The 24258-nt window shown below is 43.0% G+C and overlaps 1 protein-coding gene across 1 annotated transcript in view; it reads left to right on the plus strand.

Moving 5' to 3' along the window:
- The window catches only part of ptgfrnb (prostaglandin F2 receptor inhibitor b), a 60040-nt gene extending 48580 nt beyond the window's left edge, over positions 1 to 11460 (plus strand). The window contains exons 12-15 of the mRNA XM_080053047.1: positions 6636 to 6822; positions 7291 to 7409; positions 8126 to 8176; positions 9310 to 11460. Of these exons, the coding sequence (XP_079909173.1) occupies positions 6636 to 6822; positions 7291 to 7409; positions 8126 to 8176; positions 9310 to 9422 (470 nt within the window). The 3' untranslated portion in view covers positions 9423 to 11460. The remainder of the gene's footprint in view (positions 1 to 6635; positions 6823 to 7290; positions 7410 to 8125; positions 8177 to 9309) is intronic.
- The last annotated feature ends 12798 nt before the right edge of the window (positions 11461 to 24258 follow it).

Below are 24258 nucleotides of genomic sequence, written 5' to 3' on the forward strand. Positions count from 1 at the left end.
GCAGCGCCCGACAGTACAGCCCGCTAATTAGCCAATCTCACGCTCCGTTAGCCAGAGCACAGGGAAGAATAGAGGGGGAGAGATGGTGGGTGGGAGGGGATGGGGGTAAGAGTTGGAGGCAGCCAAAGACATTGTTAAGAGGGAGAGAAAAGTGAAAGGAAGAGGGTGAATAGTAGACGGAGGACAAGAGACGGGAGAGGGACAGAGGGAGAGAGGGAGAGGGAGGGAGGGAGGGAGGGAGAGAGAGAGAGAGGTCACAATATGAAGTGGTGAGGTGATGAGAATCATTCTCTCTCACATTCACAAACAACAGCTGCAGTGTCATAGTGTGTTGCTTTTTATAGTGTCTTTCTCTGTCGCTTATATCCTGATGATGAATTTTTTCCTCTGATGATCATAAATGACATGTAACAGCAAACCAGACCATCAGTGTAAAAGAATGCTATTTTTATATAGTTTTTCTTAATGCCTTTGTCATGGGTATACGCTCACCCAGGAACAACAGCTGGCGTGGTTAAAAAACACTACCGCTTTTGTCCAAAGGGGGCGCTAGAATGAACACAAACTGAAATGTCCTCGTAGCACCTTTTTTAAGTCGCAGATGATCAAAACCTACCAGCCATATTCCCATGAAGTGCAGTGAGATTGATTATTATTATCTATCCCTTTTGAACATGAATTATATTATTTTGAGTTATGTATTTCTTTGATTTTAATGTATATCTTTCCTTTTTTTACTGCTCATTCGTTTTATTTTGTTTGTATTATCTTTATCAATAAAGACTTAAAAAAAGATTTTAAAAAAAAACGGACAAAGATGCAAGATGCTGAAAGAGGAGAGAGAATGAACAGATAGACAGTAAAACCCAAATTGAAAATCTGCTAAAGAGCAGAGCAGGGGCCATTAGTTCATCCCCATTGGGTTTTGTGTTTTAAAAGGGATGGGGGGAGAGAGAGACGGAGCCCCCTACAATGAGCCTGCTGCTTCCCTTCAACATGACAAACACCATACAGTTTAGCTAACTTCCTGTCAGTGACTGCAGTTAGCAGTCCCCTCCCTCGTCCCTACGTCACCACATTAATGCACTGCGGTCTTCAAGATAGCAAGTTATCTAGCATCATCTCAGATCCATAAGTGTGATAAAACATGATAAAAACCATCAAAACTGACATTGGGAAAAGATTTTTACCTGCTCCGCCATTGTAGGCGCATACACATTCACCCATCTGTCGCTCTGCACGTGCACCGTCAGTGAGACGGGTGCCGGTTTGTAGCGTTCTCTCTTCTGATTGGATACCACTTTCGGGATCCCCGAAAAATTAAATTTGCTGATTACATGCAGAGCGGGTGACTGAGAGATCGGCTTTATGAAACATGCACACTATATAAGTGATCACTGTATGAATAAAGAGCGATTTAACACTTATATTAACATAAATATATCGCTTACTTCACCGTAAAGGGACTAAACTGTACTTCTATTCATATCAATAGTCTTATCCTCCATTGAAAGCTACTGGGAGTTTCAGCACAATAAAAGCAAGACAATAGCGAAACAAAGGCTAATGATGAGGTAATGTGGACCAACAATCCCAAAGCATCAACATGTGTGCATTGTGCTGCTACAATACTAATGCGCAAGCAAATAGAATGATACATATAGTATGAATATCACTCAGTGCGTTTCCATGTGACAACTAGATTTGATTAAGACATAATACCGAACTTGCAACTCGAACGGACCGCGTCACTTGTCTGAGTATACATGGCCTTTCAAATATTCGATAAATGTCCGATGCATGGCTGTCTCCACTATGCTAGGTGGCGCTGTAGCCCTTTCAACAAGTGGTTATAGAGCCACGTCCGGTTCCCTTCCGTCAACAACCCTACTTTTTTTAAATAAAGGCGTTAACATGCATTTTACAAGTCCTGTTGAAGTCTTAATCGTTTATTTACCTGATTATGAGTCTGCATGTAAACGCACTGAGTGTAACTCCAGAAGGAATCTGTACCAAAACATTCCAAATATCCAGATGAACCTACATTTTACTGCCAGTATCTTGGGGGAGTTTTATCTCTGTGTTTTATAGTGTTACACATCCTCCTGCTTTATGGAGCACAGAACACACAGTTTCATTAGTAACACGGACGGTAATTGTCATTTGTGTGTGTGTGTGTGTGTGTTTGTGTGTGTGTGTGTGTGTGTGTGTGTGTGTGTGTGTGTGTGTGTGTGTGTGTGTGTGTGTGTGTGTGTGTGTGTGTGTGTGTGTGTGTGTGTGTGTGTGTGTGTGTGTGTGTGTGTGTGTGTGTGTGTGTGTGTGTGTGTTCCTTCACGCCTTGGACTCTCTCCTCGAGGGATACATAGAGAGAAATCCAATCAGTCTTAATTTCCACAGACAGCCATATTGGTTTGAGCAGCTCAGACAGAAGGCAGATATATCTCTATTCTGTTAGAGAATCACTGTAGTCCAGCCCACCTCCACCTGCTAACTGAAGCCACTTCTCAAGCTAACACAATCCCTGCGTTCCGAATCGCATACTTTCTACTATATAGTATGTAGAAAAAAGATTTAGGATGTCTCGATTCTTGTGGCCAGATTTAGGATGGTTAGACGTACCCGGATATCCTACTTCATCCGGCCAAGATTGTTAGTGTTGAAAACAGCATCCTATTTGGGCGATTCTGAACCATAATCCGGTGCGCACGTGAAGCGACGTCACATCGACGAAGCCTCCGTATGAAAACAAACGGGGATGAGACGGATATAAAAGCAAGAGGCAAGATCAAGGCGCAATGTTATGATGAAATAAAAAAGTAAAAGTATGTCCCAATAGTATGCCTACTGCATCCTAACTAGATTAGTTTTATCGTTGGATGCAGTATGTAGAATAGAAAAAAGAAAGTATGGTAAAATGACCATGGTGAAGCAAAGTAAACTTAAAGTTGGGGTGGAGGATTTGGGGAGAAAATGGCAGTTGGGATAGAGATTTGAATCCAAATACCTCAACCGCTCCACTTGTTCTCTTTGGTCCCTCCCCTATGGTCCCTCCCTGACACGCTCTACACCAACAAAGTCGTGCCAAAGTGAATGGACAGTCCCAACAGCCAATAAGATCAGAGAATCGGAGCCTCGCTCTGATTGGTCAAAGTGTAGCTCATGTTAACTTTGACCAATCAGAAATCATATACCCCAGTTAATAATAACTATATAAAATTAGCATTGTTTACACTGATGGTCTGGTTTTGCTGTTACAGGTCATTCATGATCATCAGAGGAAAAATTAGACCGTTTCAGAAATATTTAAAAAGTTCCTCAGAGGAGGTTGAACAAAAGCTTCAGTGACAAACCAGGATTCTTCATATCAGACCGTGTGTGTGTGTGTGTGTGTGTGTGTGTGTGTGTGTGTGTGTGTGTGTGTGTGTGTGTGTGTGTGTGTGTGTGTGTGTGTGTGTGTGTGTGTGTGTGTGTGTGTGTGTGTGTGTGTGTGTGTGTGTGTGTGTGTGTGTGTGTGTATCAGTCGAGTGTTATGGCCTGATTATTGGATACACTGTGTAGAGTAAACACAAGGCTGCTGGTCCATGAGTTAATGTTGGGGGGGGGGAGGGTGTTGACACTTGACAGGCCCCTTATGGAGCAAATGGACAGCTGTGTGTAAGCATCAGGCCTCCTATAGAAGGGGGCGGTCCCTCTATAACACACAGGCTGTGTTGGAAACGGCCTACTAACGCCCTCCCCCTCCGACGTACATGTATATACTACATGCTGTCTACTTAACCATCACCATCGATCGTGTATGCGAGGTTCGTCGCACCGTTTACACTGAAGAGTACAGACGCAATAAAAAAAAAAACTTCTGTGTCGTTTGAAAAGACGCAATGCATTGTGGGGGGCGGTTGAGTGTGGAAAAGTAAACCTATCGATCCATACACAAAATCTTACCCCCGGAAGTGAGTACTCATCCGGGTATTTTCTCGCCTACACCAACTCGCATACTCAACCACTACATACTCAAAATTGACGTCAGAATGAGTACGAGTGAGGACGTTAGTAGGGCTTTTTGGAACCCAGCCCCGGCCTGAGATATGCGTGCACATTGCTGTTGCTTTCTAGCTTATGTTTCTTGAAAAGATTATTCTCCTCAGTCATTTAAGTATTTTCGAATCTCCTTCCCTCCCTCTCCTCCTCCTCCTCCTGCCGTCACCAACAAAGGCAGTAAACGATTGTGTGTGTGTGTGTGTGTGTGTGTGTGTGTGTGTGTGTGTGTGTGTGTGTGTGTGTGTGTGTGTGTGTGTGTGTGTGTGTGTGTGTGTGTGTGTGTGTGTGTGTGTGTGTGTGTGTGTGTGTGTGTGTGTGTGTGTGTGTGTGTGTGTGTGTGTGTGTGTGTGTGTGTGTGTGTGTGTGTGTGTGTGTGTGTGTGTGTGTGTGTGTGTGGCACAGCTTTCTAATTATAGCTCCGTTCCCTTTTTCTAATATCAAACAAGCAACCACAGTTCATCCGTCAATCTCGGAGAATTATTCAAAATGTGTGTCTTTGATCATTTCCGAGCTAAACCCCCGCGCCGCTGTCATCTGACTGTCAGCCAGGCTCTGTTTAAATGACGAGGGCTGACATAAGAATGTAGGCAATGCTGGATGTGTTCATAACAGTGCCAGTCAGCACACACACACATGGGAGTCGGTGTGTTACAGAGAGTTGCTGCTATGACAATATTATGATAATATAATAGATATACACCACTTCCCCAATCCCGACCAATCAAATCAGCTGTCTGTCATCTCAGTAGGTCCTTTATATTTGTGCATATTTGTGTACTATTCATATACTACACATATCAATATTACATATCAATTACTGTTGTGTATAATGTATCACTGAAATATTGGAAATATACAAGGAGCCAGTAAAGCTCTGACCTACTGCCCAAATGTGTGTGTGTGTGTGTGTGTGTGTGTGTGTGTGTGTGTGTGTGTGTGTGTGTGTGTGTGTGTGTGTGTGTGTGTGTGTGTGTGTGTGTGTGTGTGTGTGTGTGTGTGTGTGTGTGTGTGTGTGTGTGTGTGTGTGTGTGTGTGTGTGTGTGTGTGTGTGTGTGTGTGTGTGTGTGTGTGTGTGTGACGTAAAACCAAATCATTTGACACAATTTCTCACATCCTCTACAACTGAAAGAGGTCCCATTTAAAGCCATACTAGGCGCCATTTTGTTTCCCGCCTGCACCCAGCCAACTCTCTCAGGCTACATCAGTGTCTTCACCACTAATTGAGAAGCAGTGGAGTTGACTGGTGTGTCTCCACTGCTTCACTAACAACACGTAATGGCTTCAATGTAAAAAGGGTCTTCTGACTGGATGGAGGGCCCTGGCTATTTACTGGAATATCAACAGTATTTCTGTTGTATATGTAATGTGTGCATTTAGATCACACATACTTTTAATGTTGCTTGGAGTCTTATTTAAGCTCGATGGTGTGTTGTCCCCCCTCCCCCAATGGAGCCTTCAAGGCAGCACTACCTGGCAGGCCCTAACCCCTAACCTTAACCCTAACCTTAAAGGTTCATTAAGCGGAATGGTCAGTTTAGCTAACTTCCTGTCAGTGACTGTAGTTAGCAGTCCCCTCCCTCATCACCACATTAATGCACTGCGGTCTTCAAGCAGCGAGTTATCTAGCATCATCTCAGATCCATAAGTGTGATAAAACATGATAAAAACCATCAAAAACAGACATTGGGAAGGATTTTTACCTGCTCCGCCATTGTAGGCGCATACACATTCACCCATCTGTCGCTCTGCGTGTGCACCGGCAGTGAGACGGGTGCCGGTTTGTAGCGTTCTCTCTTCTGATTGGTTATCAGTAGTGGGATCCCTGAAAAGATCTTCCTGCAGCACGGAACAGGCAAACTTGCCTATTGTGAGTGCGCCCTTAGCTACTGTTAGTGCTCTGATGCTAATGTTGATGCTAGCTCTATGACTGATTTGAATGATGTAGTAGCGCTGGAATGTTAAAGCCATTGGGACAGAGAGGGAGATGTACGATGAGACGTACAGTCATTACCGTGCTCTGGGTGGCTTCACTCCTCTCTCTCACTCTAGTTATTCTCTTCTTTCTTCTTTCTCATTTCTTTTTCTCGCCTATTTCTTTATCATAATTGTTTTTCATCATCATTGTAGCATGACATTATTGCCTTTTCCAAATAAAAAAATCACCATTTTACACCAGTCCTGTGTACCTTACATTGTGTATATGGTTAACCGTTTGTGGGAACAGAAAGGTGAAAAAGAATGGTCTCTTAAAGTGTGTGTGTGTGTGTGTGTGTGTGTGTGTGTGTGTGTGTGTGTGTGTGTGTGTGTGTGTGTGTGTGTGTGTGTGTGTGTGTGTGTGTGTGTGTGTGTGTGTGTGTGTGTGTGTGTGTGTGTGTGTGTGTGTGTGTGTGTGTGTGTGTGTGTGTGTGTGTGTGTGTGTGTTTAATGCGGCCAATCCCTTTCTCTCTCTCTCTGTAACGCACAGGGAGAGAGAATGTGTATCATGTTATATTATTGCATATTTGTGTATCAACATTACATATCGATTATTGTTTTATATATATATTATGTATCACTTTAATATTGTGTGTGTGTGTGTGTGTGTGTGTGTGTTGCAGACGAGCTGGCGTACGAGGTGCGTTGGTTTTTCACACGGCTGCGTGGCGGAGAGAGCACGTCCCAGGTGGCGAGCGTGGACCGATTCGGCGTGGTACGCAAAGACGCCCGCAACTCCTCCAGTGACCTGTCCATAGAGCGCCAAGACACACACACCTACACGCTCAGCATACACGGCACTCAGGACAGGTATGTAGTGTACACACAGGGCCTAACAGTGCTCTAAGACCCAGGCTGCATTCCAATCCCTACACACTATCTACTATTTAGTATGGTAGAAAAAAAGATTTAGGACGTCCCATTTCTTGTGGCCAGATTTGGTAAGGTTAGAAATACCCCGGATGTCCTACTACATCCGGCCGAGATTTTTAGTGTTAAAACCACTATTATGGGGATTCGTATGAAAACAAACGGGGATGAGACGGATATAGAAGCAAGAGGCAAGATCAGGGTGCAATCTTATGATGAAATAAAAAATGATGTCCCAATTGTAGCATACTGCATCTTAACTAGATTATATGGTCAGATGTAGTATGCAGAATAGAAAAAAGAAAGAGTATGCCATTTGGAACGCTAGCACTTCATCGCAGTTGGCCCCCTTGTTCTAACCGTGTGTGTGCGTGTGTGTGTGTGTGTGTGTGTGTGTGGGTATTCCAGTGACGGTGGCGAGTACTACTGTATAGCCACCCCCTGGTACCTGTCGTCATCAACAGGAGCGTGGACTCAGGCAGGAGAGCTGATGTCATCCAGAGTCTTCCTGACCATCCGATTCGCCGGTGAGGAACACATGACCATCTACTGGGGCCGTGATTGGATACATACAAAGATTATTATTATTATTGTTTTTTTAAGTATTTTATTTAAGTAACAAATAACCAGAACAGATTTGAACACCAAGAACAATATACGCTAAATTAATCATTTTAATTAATAATAATTTCCATGGGACAACTAGATTGGATTATCACATATACCGAATTTGCCACTGGAACGGACCGCGTCACTTGTCTGAGTATACATGGCCTTTCAAATATTCGATAAATGTCCGATGTATGGCTGTCTCCACTATGCTAGGTGGCGCTGTAGCCCTTTCAACAAGTGGTTATAGAGCCACGTCCGGTTCCTTTCCGGCAACAACACTACTATTTATTACGTCGTCTCTGTCCACTTCCTTGTGAAATCCCCGACAGGGATTCTCGAGCAAGCGCAGAACGAGAATTCCGATATCCGATCCCCTGTATACATGAAGGTAGAATGCCGACTATGAACGAGTTATCTAGGTGTTCTTATCCAACTTCTCTTGTCCGTTAATGTGCCGATTTGTGTGCGAAGTAGATCGGATAAAGGTGTTTACATGCAGTTTAAAAGTCCTGTTGAAGTCCTATTTACCCGATTATGAGTCTGCATGTAAACGCACTGAGTGATGTACTCTAACACTTAACTCTCTCTCTCTCTCTCTCTCTCTCTCTGTCTCTCTGTCTCTCTCTCTCAGTGTGGGGCTCCCTCAGGTTACCACTCTTATACGGTGTGGCAGCATCAATAGGTAATGGAACCCTTCTATCTATACTCTCTAGTGTGTCTGTAATGCCTGTTTAATAATCACTAGTTCATTTAGTTAATACTGTTTGTGAATCCAAAAAAAACCTGTATTAATGTAACCCTGTAAACCATCATTAAAGGTGCAGTCAGTGATTCTGGAGAACCACTGTTGTCAAAATCACTTTTTGTCAAAATCTCCTCACTATCCGCTAACCTGTGTGTGTGTGTGTGTGTGTGTGTGTGTGTGTGTGTGTGTGTGTGTGTGTGTGTGTGTGTGTGTGTGCTTGAAAAAAAAGATCCAGTGTTAATACACGGCCTAGGCTCTGTGAACGGGCATGTTGCTAACTACCTTTGTTTACATACCAGTTTGCAGAGCCCTGGTTGTGTATTATTTATTTTTAAGCGCACAGACAAGTAGTGGATTGTGAGGAGATTTTCGTGTGTGTGTGTGTGTGTGTGTGTGTGTGTGTGTGTGTGTGTGTGTGTGTGTGTGTGTGTGTGTGTGTGTGTGTGTGTGTGTGTGTGTGTGTGTGTGTGTGTGTGTGTGTGTGTGTGTGTGTGTGTGTGTGTGTGTGTGTGTGTGTGTGTGTGTGTGTGTGTGTGTGTGTGTGTGTGTGTGTGTGTGTGTGTGTGTGTGTGTGTGTGTGTGTGTGTGTTATATATCGAAGAACAAATTCACGATCAAAAGGTCAACAGTATTGTCCCTGGTCAGGCAACACTGTGGCTGTGTTGGAAAATCCCCACTAACGTCCGCCCTCCTACATACTCAGCATGTATACACTACATACTATCTACTTAACCATCGATTGTGTATGCGAGGTTCGTCGGACCGTTTCCACTGAAGTATACAGAAGCAATAAATCTCTGTCGTTTGAAAAGACGCAATGCATTGTGGGGGCGGTTGACTAGGAAAAGTAAACCTATCGATCCATACACAAAATCTTCCCTGGAAGTTAAGTACTCATCCGGGAGGGATTTCTCGCAAACTCGCATACACAAACCACAACATACTCAGATTGATGTCAAAATGAGTATGAGTAGGACGTTAGTATGGCTTTCCCAACACAGCCCATGTAGACAATATGAACTAAAATGGCCATTTGAATCCTTTTTTCTCTCTGTGTGTGTGTGCTATAGGTGTGGGCATCTTCTCCCTGGTGCTGGGTCTGGTGTGTGCCCAGTGCTGCTGCCGGAACCCCACACACACCCCCCGCTCGCGCAACAAACTCATGGACCTGGAGATGGACTGACACACACTCCCCCCCGCCGCCACCACACACACGCAACACCGCGGCGGGCAGACGCACACACTCCGCAGACACACTTCAGAGGACTTCTGGGAGGACACACAGCTGTTTCCGAGACGTGGAAGTGGCTGGGATTGAAGTGTGTGTGTCTTTTGGAATACACACTGATCATTTTTTGCAGTGGGGACCCTTGAGTGTGTGAGGTGCAGGGGGGACAACCTCTCTTAAGACTCTCTCTAATGGAGTTCCATTGGAAAATCTATGGAGCTTCCAGTGATTTTTTTTGACCTGTTAATAACCCCTGTAGCACTACAGACACTGGTGACGTGAACAAGGTGTGCTTTAGGACCCAGGGGGGAGGAACACACACACACACACACACACAGCGCTCCGATTTGAACATTGGTATCCTCTGCCAACCAATCGGATGCTCCCTTTTGTTTAAAAGTCATTTTTGTATTTAGACCTGAGCCTTATTTCTTCTCCATGGAGCGAACTCATGTGCTTTCCCACACACACACCCAGAGACATTGCACTAAAAAAAATCTTACCAGAGTATTCCTAACCCCCACCACGGACAATATTAACTTTTATTCTCTATACTCTAGTTTTATTAAAGCAAAAGAGAGATTTTTAAATGCATTTTTAAGCTATACGAAAAAGATATGCAGTTAGGTGTGTTGTTGATGTCGTGCGTGTGATATACTAGTGTACATGGTGCCAATATTGGAACTAACAGAGTGAGTGCGCTGCTCGGTTCAACTCCTCCAGGACCAACACTTGAAACAGCCAACTCAAAAAGTGGTGACACACAAGCCACTCTTCTTCTTTTTTTCTAGGTATTTCCAAATGTATTTTTAGCCTGAGTCTGGTGTGTGTGTGTGTGTGTGTGTGTGTGTGTGTGTGTGTGTGTGTGTACTGTGTGAGTGCTGTGACACTTGAGAGTTGCATGAAGTGTTTAATGGTGACACGCTGATGTCACATCATATAAGCCTTATTCAGGGTTCGACTTTTTGATCCATCAGAAAGTTAAAGGAGAAGTAAGTGATATGGTCCTTTTAGCTAACTTCCTATCAGTGACTAGCAGTTAGCAGTCCCATCCCCTCGTCCCTACGTCACCACCACATGAACACACAGCCGTCTTCATCAGATAGTGCCGCGATGGAGAGCAGTGAGTCATCGTTCACGGGGCACAGAGACCCCGCCTCTTTATAGCGCTCTGTCTCCTGATTGGATAAAAACGAGTGGGATATTCGAAATTTAACTGGCAATAACTGCAAAGCTGAATGACTGGGAGACCTGTGTTATGAACTGTGCATACTGTTTAAGTCATCGCTGTATGAATATAGAGAGATTTAACACGTAAAAGAATATCACTTACTTCCCCTTTAAACTAATCCGTGACACCGTTGAAGAGTTGGTTAGCAGTTCTGACAGGAAACCCCCCGCATGTGTCTCTGCTTCACTTTTGCTTTCTAACGCGCTAGTTTGACAAATGTGTTTATCGACGATCAACGAGTACGCAGCACAAGTCACGTGGATGTGATTAGCCTAGCTTAGCGTAGCGTAAACACTGGAAGTAGGGCAGCACTGTTGGCCTCAATTTTTTTTTTAGATGGGACTAAATGCAGTCTGAAAATGAAATGATATAAAGTTGACTAGCCAGTCTGAAGCTATAGGCTAAACACATCCTACAGGCCTCGCTAACTAGCTAGCAAAAGCAACTGGTAAACTTTCACTTACAGGTGCTATGAGGAACTTTGAAATATTTCTGAAACGGTCTCATTTTTCCTCTGATGATCTTAAATGGCATGTAACGGCAAACGAGACCATCAGTGCAAATAATGCTATTCTCATATATAGTTTTTTCTTAATGCCCTTTGTCATGGGTATACGCTCACCCAGGAACAACAGGTGGCATAGTAAAAACACTACTGCTTTTGTCCAAAGGGGGGGGGGGGCAAGAATTTAAACAAACTGAAAGTTCCTCGTGCACCTTCAAAATTGGTTCAGTCCCTTTTCCAAATGAATTTTGATGTTACATATCAACTCTTATCAGACAAACCATGAAGCAAACTGCTAATGCTAATTAAGAACGTCAATGGATTTTTGTATTGTGACTGTTATATCACGTTGTGTTTGTTGAACGCATTACAACGTCTGTGTCCAAAGCCAGCCGGGGTCCAAACCGACCTGTTTGTGTTTGTTCCCTCTCAAGCTGGCCTGGGATCAGACTATGTTCTGTGTTTGAATGGTTTTTAAACGATTTTTAACTGTCACAACTTTATAAGCAATATAGACTGTTCCCAGATCAGAGCTTAAACACTCAAAAAGTTCATTTCTTATTGGTTTTTTAATTTGGATGTTAAACTATGCAGCCTCCATACACTCCTCCTGACCAGGCACCCAGTATGGATCTATCATCCAATCAGAGCACAGTGTTCCATAAATATCTCTGACTGATGGAGCTGTCAAATCTGACTCCAGATCTGTGCTGCTCCTCACTTAGGGATTCATCTTAGAATCCACGCTCAGACATGTTGAAATATAATGATTGATGGTGACATTTACTTCATAAACTTCCAATACGTGTGTGTGTGTGTGCATGTGTGTGTGTGTGTGTGTGTGTGTGTGTGTGTGTGTGTGTGTGTGTGTGTGAGAGAGAGAATTGAGTGATAAAATGGGTTTGAACACTATCAGTAATACACATATTCACAGTACCTTGGCATACAGATTTTATTATTTTTGAATTAACGACACACACACACACACGTAGCATTGATACACACGACCCACCATTTTGTTTGACTGCTTCCCCCATTTTGTTTTATTTTGTTTTTCTTGCGATGAGCCTGATCAATCATGACATTTTTAAATAAACAGATTTTTAAGATATATTGCCTTTTTTAAATGAATCTATACTTTTCACACTTCTGCTTGGTTTGGAAATGCTGAATACACACATACACACATACACACGCTAGGAAAAGTAAAAATAGAATATATATATTATTATCCTTTTCTCTCAGAGAGAAAATAAGTTCCAAAAATGTTGCAATGAAAATGTATTTCTCTAACTTTTTTTTTTTTAAAGCTGGGATGGAGGATTTGGGGAGAAAATGGCAGTTGGGATAAAGATTCAAATCCAAATACCTCAACCGCTCCACTTTTTCTCTTTGGTCCCTCCCCTATGGTCCCTCCCTGACATGCTCTTCACCAACAAAGTTGTGCCAAAGTGAATGGACAGTCCCAACAGCCAATAAGAACAGAGAATCGGAGCCTCGCTCTGATTGGTCAAAGTGTACAGCTTATGTTAACTTTGACCAATCAGAAATCACATACCCCAGCTTTAAATCTGCCTATCAGCAGATAGCAGTGTAGGCTACATTAAACATTTGGGGGAAATGCTGTTTCATTGACATTGCGCTTGGAAAATGAAAGCTAGTAAGCTAAGCTAGCTGGCTAATGTTAGCACAGAGTCCCATTAGATGCTACTTGTTCATGTGTTTTTTCCCAACAGCTGAGTCATCGGCTGCTCCTGCTGCTCACCAATCTGTTGATGTGTTTGTCACTGATGATATGATTATAATAACTACACACGCCTCCATACATCCTAGCACCTGCTGTGTATAGTGTATAGCAGCTAACACTGGGCTGGGTGTAATGCACACTGCAGCCTGCTTCACTCCAGGCCCGCTAGCAACACTAATGTGTTTCTTGTGGTAAAGTGGGTTTAGAATGTGAATCTAGCCCTGCGTTCCAAATCGCCTACTTTTTCCTATTCTACATACTACATCTGACCATGAAAATAATCTAGTTGGCATGCAGTATGCTACAATTGGGATATTCTTTTACTTCTTTATCTCATCAAAACATTGCACCTTGATCTTGCCTCTTGCTTTTATATCCGTCGCATCCCCGGTTTGTTTTTCATACGGAGGCTCTGTCGATGTGTCACGTCATTACCGGTGCGCACTGGATTGTGGGTCAGAATCGGCCCAAATAGCGTGCTGTTTTAACAATAAAAATCTCGCCAGATGTAGTAAACATCCGGGTATTTCTAACCATACAAAATCTGGCAACAAGAATCGGGACATCCTAAATCTTTTTTTCTACCATACTAAATAGTAGATAGTATGGGGGATTGGAACGCAGCCTAGTTCTTTTATTGGTGGAGGTAGGGGGCCTTCTCTCTGGCTGCTGAATGTTTCCAGTCTAACTCTGTCTCCTCTCCTCTTCTGGGATCTTTGGTGTGTTTTTTTCTCTCTCTCACTCTCTCTCTCTCTCTCTGTCATTCTCATCCCCCCATCACACCCATCTCTCTGTCACCAGCGTTCTGTATTAGACATGCAAATGAGCTAAAACCTTTCTCTCTCTCTCTCTCTCTCTCTCTCTCTCTTGAGTTCTTATTTTTACCCCTTTTAAACAAAAGTCTCTATCCAACTCTTTCTCTCTCTCAGTCTACCTCTCTCTCTCTCTCTCTCTCTCTCTCTCTCTCTCTCTCTCTCTCTCTCTCTCTCTCTCTCTCTCTCAGCCTACATCTCATCTCCATGTCCCGTGGAAATGAGTGGAGATCCAGTGTGTTGATTGGCTCGCTGTGGTCTTTTTAACTCGTTCTCCTCTCTCAGGGTCCTTTTGACCCAGTTTCCCCATCTCCCTGTGTGTGTGTGTGTGTGTGTGTGTGTGTGTGTGTGTGTGTGTGTGTGTGTGTGTGTGTGTGTGTGTGTGTGTGTGTGTGTGTGTGTGTGTGTGTGTGTGTGTGTGTGTGTGTGTGTGTGTGTGTGTGTGTGTGTGTGTGTGTGTGTGTGTGTGTGTGTGTGTGTGTGTGTGTGTGTGTGTGTGTGTGTGTGTGTGTGTGAGAGAGAGTGAGAGTGAGAGTGTATGTGCCTCTCATCATTAATAATGTGGTCTTCTCACAACTTAAAAAATATTTTCTGTCTTAATTGACTCTGTGTATGGTGTGTGTGTGTGTGTGTGTGTGTGTGTGGGCGAGTTGCATCTGCTTCTCCTTCTCACTCCTATAGTGTGTGTTGATGGCCATGTGTTGGTGTGTGAGCCCCGGCTGTGAGCGTGAACATGACAGAGCTTGAGGCTTGCTCCACACTAGAACGTTTGCAGACAGAAACTTTCTCAGTGCATGGAGAGAAGTCTGATCACATGACCAAATCAAATCAGTTTTATTTGTATAGCCCAAAATCACAAATACATTTGTCTCAGTGGGCTTTACATTTCATACAATATGATACAATATGACACCCTGCCCTTACACCCTTAGTTCGGCTGAGAAAAAACTCCCAGTAAAAAACCCTTTACCGGGATTAAAAAATTTGAAGAAATCTCAGGGAGAGTTGACAAAGTAAGGGATCCCTCTCCCAGGACGGACATACTGCAATAGATGTCATAAGTAGAGAAAATCACAAAGGAATTTGATCATTGACCAGGTGTTTACATGGTGACCAGAGGGAGACATGTGATCTCATGGTCATATTAATCAACACTATATGGTTTACAGCCTCCACGCCGCTGTCTGTTTAAAGGTTCAGTAAGCGGAATGGTTCTTTTAGCTAACTTCCTGTCAGTGACTGCAGTTAGCAGTCCCCTCCCTCGTCCCTACGTCACCACATTAATGCACTGCGGTCTTCAAGCAGCGAGTTATCTAGCATCATCTCAGATCCATATGATAAAACATGATAAAAACCATCAAAACAGACATTGGGAAGGATTTTCACCTGCTCCGCCATTGTAGACGCATACACATTCACCCATCTGTCGCTCTGCACGTGCACCGGCAGTGAGACGGGTGCCGGTTTGTAGCGTTCTCTCTTCTGATTGGTTATCAGTAGTGGGATCCTCGAAAAGTTGAATTGCCGATTACATGCAGAGCGAGTGACTGAGAGATCGGCTTTATGAAACGCACACACTATAAGTGATCACTGTATGAATAAAGAGCGATTTAACACTTATATTAACATGAATAAATCTCTTACTTCACCTTTAACAGTAGTTTGGTGAATAGTCTGTCTTTTACTGAGTCAGACCCAGTGAGACTAAACTAGGCTGGTAGGTTTGAGGTGAACCCGCCTCTGAGTTTTTATCATTTCCTGATGATTCTCAGTTTGATCTTTTATCTGATCAGTATGCTCAGGCCTCGTGTCCTTCATTCAGGCGGCCACTAAATTCAGATTCAGAATTATTTGTGTTGCACTTCATTCTTTTCTTATTAATGGGAGATTTCCAAGTAGTGTGACACTGAGTAGATTATGTATACTCAGACCAGCCCTCCTGGCACCCTCAACATTGCCACGTTCAAAGTCACTTAAACCCCCTTTCTCCCCCATTCTGTCGCTCAGTGTGAATTTCAACAAGTTGTCCCGTCCAGTTCTACATGCCGAAATGCATTGAGTTGCTGAAATGTGATTGGCTGATAAAGTTATATGTGTTAAGAAAAAAATGTAACCGGTGTACAGATAAACTGTTAATTTAACAGATGAAGTGATAAGTTATTTTACCAATTCAGAATAATTAGACAAACTTCAGAAGCAGCAGTATTTAAAGCAATCATTGTAATCCAATAATATAACGTACATTATTCAGTAATAAGGCAATCTGAATTGTGACTGCTTTTACTTTTGCTACCTTTTTATATATTTGACAGCACACAACCTGAACGTGTGACTTTGGCTGTATGCTGTATCCCAACATCCTACTCCTATAGAAAATGAAAGCATGTTGCTCCCCCTATCCGACACTATTGAATTATGGGATGTAATATACACATTAGGTCATTCATCAATCATATATACTTTTTTTTTTTAGACTTTCTGTCTGTGTTCAACTTTGGATATGTTGCTCATAGACTTTAAATAAGGGGGAGACTGAAAGCCATAGGCACACACACACACTGAGTAAATGTGTGTATGTGTGTGTGTGTGTGTGTGTGTGTGTGTGTGTGTGTGTGTGTGTGTGTGTGTGTGTGTGTGTGTGTGTGTGTGTGTGTGTGTGTGTGTGTGTGTGTGTGTGTGTGTGTGTGTGCGCGGTCGGTCCCCGGAATGCAGCGATGACTCTTCAACACCTCTCCTCACCATGGAAACTATGTCAACACATGAGTGGGGGATGGGCGTCAGAGGAGGAGGGTATATTAGATGGTGGGGGGTGACAGCGTGTGATTTATTATTAGGTATTACAGACACACACACACACACACACACAGACCTGCACCTCGGAGTTGAGATGGACTGGGGCTAAGCCTTTCCAACTAGTGCGGTGCTTGGGGTGTGTGTGCATACTAATCCCTGTTCTTCTGCCCCTTACTTCATATACTTATACCAATTTGGTATGACTGCGAACATTGAATTTATTTTTTAAATGCAATTTTTTTTAATAGTAGGTAATTAAGGCAATTTTCCTGAAAAAAATAATGGAAATTTACAAGCTCTCAACCTATAGCACTCGTTCTCAATTGCTACTTTACTTTTTAACAGTTTTATATATTAGTTTTATTATGTCATTTATGCCTACATGACAAACTCATATTTCCTCAAACATTGTTGTCATACCATGTTATGAATTGTGTTGTCTATAAGACGTTTGGGATATTTCCAACATATATAGCTCTGTTAAGCTACACTAATGAGCTAGCTTTGCATACGGTTAGCTTAGCAACTTTACATGGTGAGAATGTCAGAATGCAGCATCATGCATTGTATCATCGTACATCAAAACTAAATTATTTTGAGGACCCTGGAACCAAACATGAAGCTAGTATATGTTTGTAAAAAAAAATTAAAAAATAAGAAACTGTGGGCCCTGCTGTTGTAAACAACAACAAAAGTGAAACAGTAACTTTTCAGGGGCCTGTTTCAGGTAGCTGGTTTTGAGGCAACCCAGAGTTTGTTCGCTCTGAGTTGGTGGAAACTCTGGGTTTTCCGTTTCAGGTAGCAGGTTCAGCGCAACCGAGAGTCAGTTACTGCGGCAACATACGCCGTGGGTCTAACCTGCTCGGTAGGTGGTTAGACCTACCCGAGTTTGTTTTCACTTTACGCTGCAGCTCCGACTGAAGAAAGAGTGTCACTGTCACACGCGTCCCTGTACAGTTTGAAGCAAAATCACTCAATAGAAATCTCCATCGGGATGTTTTTATAATTTCCTGATGATTTTACGTTTGACCGATCATTTATCTGATCAGTAGCCTTGTTCTCAGCCCTCGGTCCGTTCATATAGGCGGCCACCTTACACATCGTGACATGCTCTACATTCAGATTAATAAACCTATTTGTAGCCTATTGTATGTTTTTTAACGTCTGTGCCACTGAACAGATTTATGTCAGGTGGATTCATGTAACGCTGCGGCTGCACGCGATCGTTGTAGTTCACTTGTGCGATCCTAAAGTCACAGACGAGCCTCGTTAAATAGCCTAATATGAATATAAAACATTATATAATAATTTAAACTGTGATCACTTGAGGAAAATGGATCTGGTAATAAATCAATCAGGCTCTTCAATGGAAACTGTCACCTAATGTGTCTTGACGTTAATGTATTTCACTCCCCATTTAAAAGAAGCGACAGTCTGTTCTGTTTACTGCCGCGCCAGCTTTATTACTTTACAGCTGATATGCGTAACTTTTTAAAATAGACTATGGCTTCTCATACGGAAGCGAAATGATTATCTTGACAAAAAATGTTTGCTCTGTTTTTTTTCTGAATTGCCGAGGAGATTAGATCAGAGTTATGAGACAATATCCCGTTAATTCTTCTCCATAGGCTACCATAAACTCATTCTTTAATATTTGTAACTCTAGTGGGAGGAGCGGAGATTTCTTTTTTTCTTTTTTGAGAAGTGGAGAAGTGGGAGGATCAATCATTTGTTTCTTCTGTTTCCATGGTGAATCATGTTATCAGCGATCCATTGACGATGGCTTTTATGCACACGCTCCACCCAGAGTGAACACGCTCAGAGTTGATAAACCCAACGCTGATCCACTGTTCTGAAACCGAAAACCCAGAGTTGCTTATCAACCCTGCGCTCTGAGTTGACCAACTCAGAGCGCAGGGTTAAACCCAGAGTATGTAAAACCAGCTACCTGAAACAGGCCCCAGGTAACTTTCTAACTTCAAACAGTGTTCCAGGGATCACATTTTCCTGTGAGGAAAGTTGGTTTATTCAGTTGTGAGAATATACCTTGGAAAATGTTCACTTCTCTGACACACCCAAAGTTACTCACTGCACCTTTAAATCCCGGGAGCCTTATTCTGACGATGAGTGGTTAGCTGGCTGAAGTGATGGATGTGATGCATTTATTAAAATAATATAATAATAATATTATATACACACACACACATATATATATATATATATATATATATATATATATATATATATATACACATACACAGAAATCTCTCAACCATTTCTGCTTTAATGAAAAACTTTCAGATTCTGATGCACAAGGAGAAACCTCTTTTATTCATATCTATCTATCTATCTATCTATCTATCTATCTATCTATGGCAAATTAATTAATTAATCATTCACCACATTAATGCACTGCGGTCTTCAAACAGCGAGTTATCTAGCATCATCTCAGATCCATAAGTGTGATAAAACATGATAAAAACCATCAAAACAGACATTGGGAAGGATTTTTACCTGCTCCGCCATTGTAGGCGCATAAACATTCACCCATCTGTTGCTTTGCACGTGCACCGGCAGTGAGACGGGTGCCGGTTTGTAGCGTTCTCTCTTCTGATTGGATATCAGGTGGTACGATTTAACACTTATATTAACATAAATAAATCGCTCACTTCACCTTTAATTGAGACAAACCTTTAGCATAGACGCGACACATCAGGAAAACCATATGAAAAAGTTCCAAAAGACAAGAACAGTGGATCATAAAAAGCTCATGTGGGTGACTTTGGAAGGAAGTAAGTTTAGTGTGTACTTCCCCAAGTGCCCTACAGTTCCTTTACTAAAACCACCGAATTAAGTTCACCTTGGTCAACCTATCACAGAGCTGTACAGTACACAGAGTGGGCCCACAGTGGTGCCAGCTTGCAGACAGCATGACATGCCCTTATTTGGAGCTGTGTCTTGAAGCATGGCACCGCTCCAAGCTCATCCACATGATACATCCCAGAATACACTAAGAAGCAGACCTCTAGGTATGAGTCCACATTGTCTCTCTCTCTCTCTCTGTCTGTCTGTCTGTCTGTCTGTCTGTCTGTCTGTCTGTCTGTCTGTCTGTCTGTCTGTCTGTGGGTCATGATGCCACCTAATATCTCTGTGAAAGACAGGGCTGGAGCAACTGCTGTGTGATGCTGCGGATAGCGCTACATACAGTATCTCACAAAAGTGAGTACACCCCTCACATTTCTTCACATTTTTCTTTATATCTTTCCATGGGACAACACTGAATAAATGACACTTTGATACAATGTAAAGTAGTCAGTGTACAGCTTGTATAACAGTGTAAATTTACTGTCCCCTCAAAATAACTCGACACACAGCCATTAATGTCTAAACTGTTGGCAACAAAAGTGAGTACACCCCTTAGAAAATTTTTACAAATTGGGCCCAAAGTGTAAATATTTTGTGTGGCCACCATTATTTTCCAACACTGCCTTAACCCTCTTGGGCATGTAGTTCACTAGAGCTTCACAGGTTGCAACTGGAACCCTCTTCCACCCATTTATGACAGCATCACAGAGCTGGTGGATATTAAAGACCTTGCGCTCCTCCACCTTCCGTTTGAGGATGCCCCAAAGATGCTCAATAGGGTTTAGGTCTGGAGACATGCTTGGCCAGGCCATAACCTTTACCCTCAGCTTTTTTAGCAAGCCACTGGTCGTCTTGGAGGTGTGTTTGGGGTCGTTATCATGTTGCAATACCACCCTGCGGCCCAGTTTACGAAGGTTGAGTGCACATGGTCAGCGTCGTACACAGAGGTTGGCTTTGGAAAATAGACGTATGAGTGCTGCCAGCATTGCTGAAGGGCTTGAAGGGGTGGGGGGTCAACCTGTCAGTGCTCAGACCATACGCCGCACTCTGCATCATACTGGTCTGCATGGCTGTCATCCCAGAAGGAAGCCTATTCTAAAGCTGATGCACAAGAAACCCCACAAAAAGTTTGCTGAAGACAAACAGACTACGGACATGGATTACTGCAACCATGTCCTGTGGTCTGATGAGACCAAAATACATTTATTTGGTTCAGATGGTGTTAAGAGTGTGGAGCGGCAACCAGGTGAGGAGTGCAAAGACAAGTGTGTCTTGCCTAGAGTCAAGCATGGTGGTTGGAGTGTCATGGTCTGGGGCTGCATGAGTGCTGCCAGCACTGGGGATCTACAGTTCATTGAATTCTAACATGTACTGTGTACTGATACTGAAGCAGAGCATGATCCCCTCCCTTCATAAACTGGGCTGCAGGGCAGTACTGCAACATGATAACAACCCCAAACACCCCTCCGAACGACCACTGGCTTGCTAAAGAAGCTGAGGGTAAAGGTTATGGACTGGCCAAGCATGTCTCCAGTCTTAAACCCTATTGAGCATCTTTGGGGCATCCTAAAACGGGAGATGGAGGAGCGCAAGGACTCTAATATCCACCAGCTCCTTGATGTCGTCATGAATGGGTAGAAGAGGGTTCCAGTTGCAACCTGTGAAGCTCTAGTGAACTACATGCCCAAGAGGGTTAAGGCAGTGCTAGAAAATAATGATGGCAAAACAAAATATTGACACTTTGGGCCCAATTTGGACATTTTTTCTTAGGTGTGTACTCACTTTTGTTGCCAGCAGTTTAGACATTAATGGCTGTGTGTCGAGTTATTTTGAGGGGACAGTAAATTTACACTGTTATACAAGCTGTACACTGACTACTTGACATTGTATCAAAGTGTCATTTATTCAGTGTTGTCGCATGGAAAGATATAATGAAATATTTGAAGAAATGTTAGGGGTGTACTCACTTTTGTGAGATACTGTAGATGGACAGGGACACAGGCTTTACCAAACAGGGAACGCTATAGGGAAAGGGTTAGACAGTTGTTTTTAGCTTATTACAACCTGCCGGGAGAATGCAGATGACATTTACATATTAAATAAACTAGTGCAGTGCCCGTAGGAAGCAGGTCTGCTGTGTGTGTCCCGCTCGTCACTCATTTCAAGCTTTGGTCGCAGCAGCCAATCAAATCAGAGGGAGGCGGGGTTTAGCCGGAGACTACTTCATGCCTGTCGTTACTGTGGCCTTCAGTGTGCGCATGTATTCGCCTCCAGCATGATATAAATATGATAACTTCTACATATTTGGTCATAACTTCATAATCAATCAAGAATGCACACCTTCGTGCCGTGTGCAAGCCATATCCGGAAGCTCAGGCCGATCTGACTAGCTGTCAGAGAGATATGCGAGTCACAGACAGACAGACAGACAGACGTTTCTTGCTTTATAGATAGATAGATGGATGGATAGATAGATAGATAGATAGATAGATAGATAGATAGATAGATAGATAGATAGATAGATAGATAGATAGATAGATAGATAGATAGATAGATGTATGTGCATGCATGGTCCCTGATATATGCATTAGGTCTGATTGGTAGGCTAACACACTACAGGCCCAGGTTTGCCTCATTGGCCTCCGGAAAACACCAAGTCTGCCCTTGGAGAATAGGTTTATGATCACAGCTTAAAATATGACACACACACATACATACACTAATCCCTAAGGGAAATCAGAATTAGGGTTGGGCCGTATACATTATTAGCTCTGTGGAGGATAGATAGATAGATAGATAGATAGATAGATAGATAGATAGATAGATAGATAGATAGATAGATAGATAGATAGATAGATAGATACTTTATTGATCCCTTGGAAAGGTTCCTTCAAGGAAATTCAAATTCCAGAAGCAGTAAGCACAAATATACAAAAACACAAGCTGCCAGCAATAGACATGTTTTTTAAAAGAAAAGTATATACAGATTTCTCTTTAAAAATGGTGGGTAAGGTAGCCTGGAAATCCAGACCCTGATATCTTGAACGATAGAGGGTCTGGCCACGATCAATAGTAATTCTCAACTCAAGGGGAGGCTCCTACTCGTGCATTTCAAATGCCATTGCACGCAGTTGGATAGCACTACAACCAATTAGAGCGATGCACAAGGTGACGTAAGCCCTGTTCGTTTAGCGAACAGCGGGATTAACTGTTAAATTAAACTTTTGCCTTGGTCGGTCGGCAAAATAGAACATTCCATTTACTTACTAATGAAATTTTGTAATAATGAAAATTTGAGTGCCGTGGGGGCGCCCTTAGCTCAGTTGGTAGGGCGTCCCCCCCATGGGCCTCGGCCAGCAGCGGACCTGGGTTCGATTCCAGCCCGCGGTCGTTCTCTGCATGTCACTCCCCTCTCTGCCCCATTTCAACTCTGTCTCTACACTATCAATAAAGCATTAAAAAAAAAATAAAAAAAAATAAAAGAGATTTGAGTGCCGTCTTCCAAATCGTAAAGGGTCGAGGCCAAAGCCGTCTCAAACTCAAACAACATATCCGCAGCCATCTTTGATGTTTACTATCACGGCTTCGACGGCGCATGCACGCCACTGTCGTCATCCGGTTACGTCCGCCCCAGAGCACCATACAAAGGGCTCTGTCCCGCCCATATCAGAAAGAACCAATTGAAACGTAGCTCAGGATCTCTTGACATATTTAATGAGCATCAATGGAGAGTGTCCAGACCAACAGGCGCAGCAACATTAATTTGCCAGCGCCTAGTGGCAGGTCTGGGAATGCCAGGCTATAAGGTGTTATCCACACAGAAGATGATATGCTGTTCCAGTCAGTCATGCAGTTGATGTCTCCTCTCCCAGAATTCACTCCTGCGGCCTCTCAACAGCCCTGAAGTGCTTCCTGTCTTTCCTGTCACCACTTCCTCCCAGTCTTTGTGCTCACCGGTTGCGTGTAAACAGCGGGCAGTGGAGGGGTGAGAAATACAAGATTGGGATCTGATCTTCAAAGAACAAGGGAAGCCGTAGAGCTGTCTTCACCCCTTTACATGTGTATATAGTAAGAGCAGCCTTCAGCTATTATTAACATTTCCCATGACAATCGAGGGGAGAAAAACAGTTTACATTTCCTCTGTCCTTTCTCTCTGCTCGGCACGGGATCTGCGTCCACCAAACCATCACTTCAGCTCGGTGGGGTTTTGCGGTTGTTTAGGTTGGGATCACCTATTCTGATGAGTTTAATTGGACTTTTATTGTGTAAAGCGAGCCATTATTTTGAAAGTTGGACCCTCTCCCCAATCACTCCCTTTGACTTGTGAAGGCCCCTAAACCAGCAGCTTCGACACAAGGCCTGTGTTCGTAAAGCCATACTAACGTCCTGCTCATACTAATTTTGACGTCAATTTGAGTATGTGACGGTTGTGTATGCAAGAAATGCCCCGGATGAGTACTAACTTCCGGTAAGATTATGTGTATGGATCGATAGGATACTTTTCCTACTCAACCGCCCCCACAATGCATTGCGTCTTTTCAAACGACACAGATTTTTTTTTTTATTCTTTATTGTTTCTGTATACTTCAGTGTAAACGGTCCGACGAACCTCGCATACACAAACGATCGTTAAGTAGACAGTATGTAGTGTATACATGTTGAGAATGTAGGAGGGAGGACGTTAGTAGGGTCTGTTCTCTTGCAGATTTATTGTGGAAAGCACAGTATGCAAAAACAGAGAATGATATTTTAGTTGAGATTGTTATGTTGTTGAAATTGGATGACGGCCCCACTGTTTTAATAAACAGATTTCAAAAAAACAAAATGTCGCTTTGATT

Source organism: Ammodytes marinus (genome assembly GCF_949987685.1).
Source record: "Ammodytes marinus genome assembly, chromosome: 24".
Classification (NCBI taxonomy): Eukaryota; Metazoa; Chordata; class Actinopteri; order Uranoscopiformes; family Ammodytidae; genus Ammodytes; species Ammodytes marinus.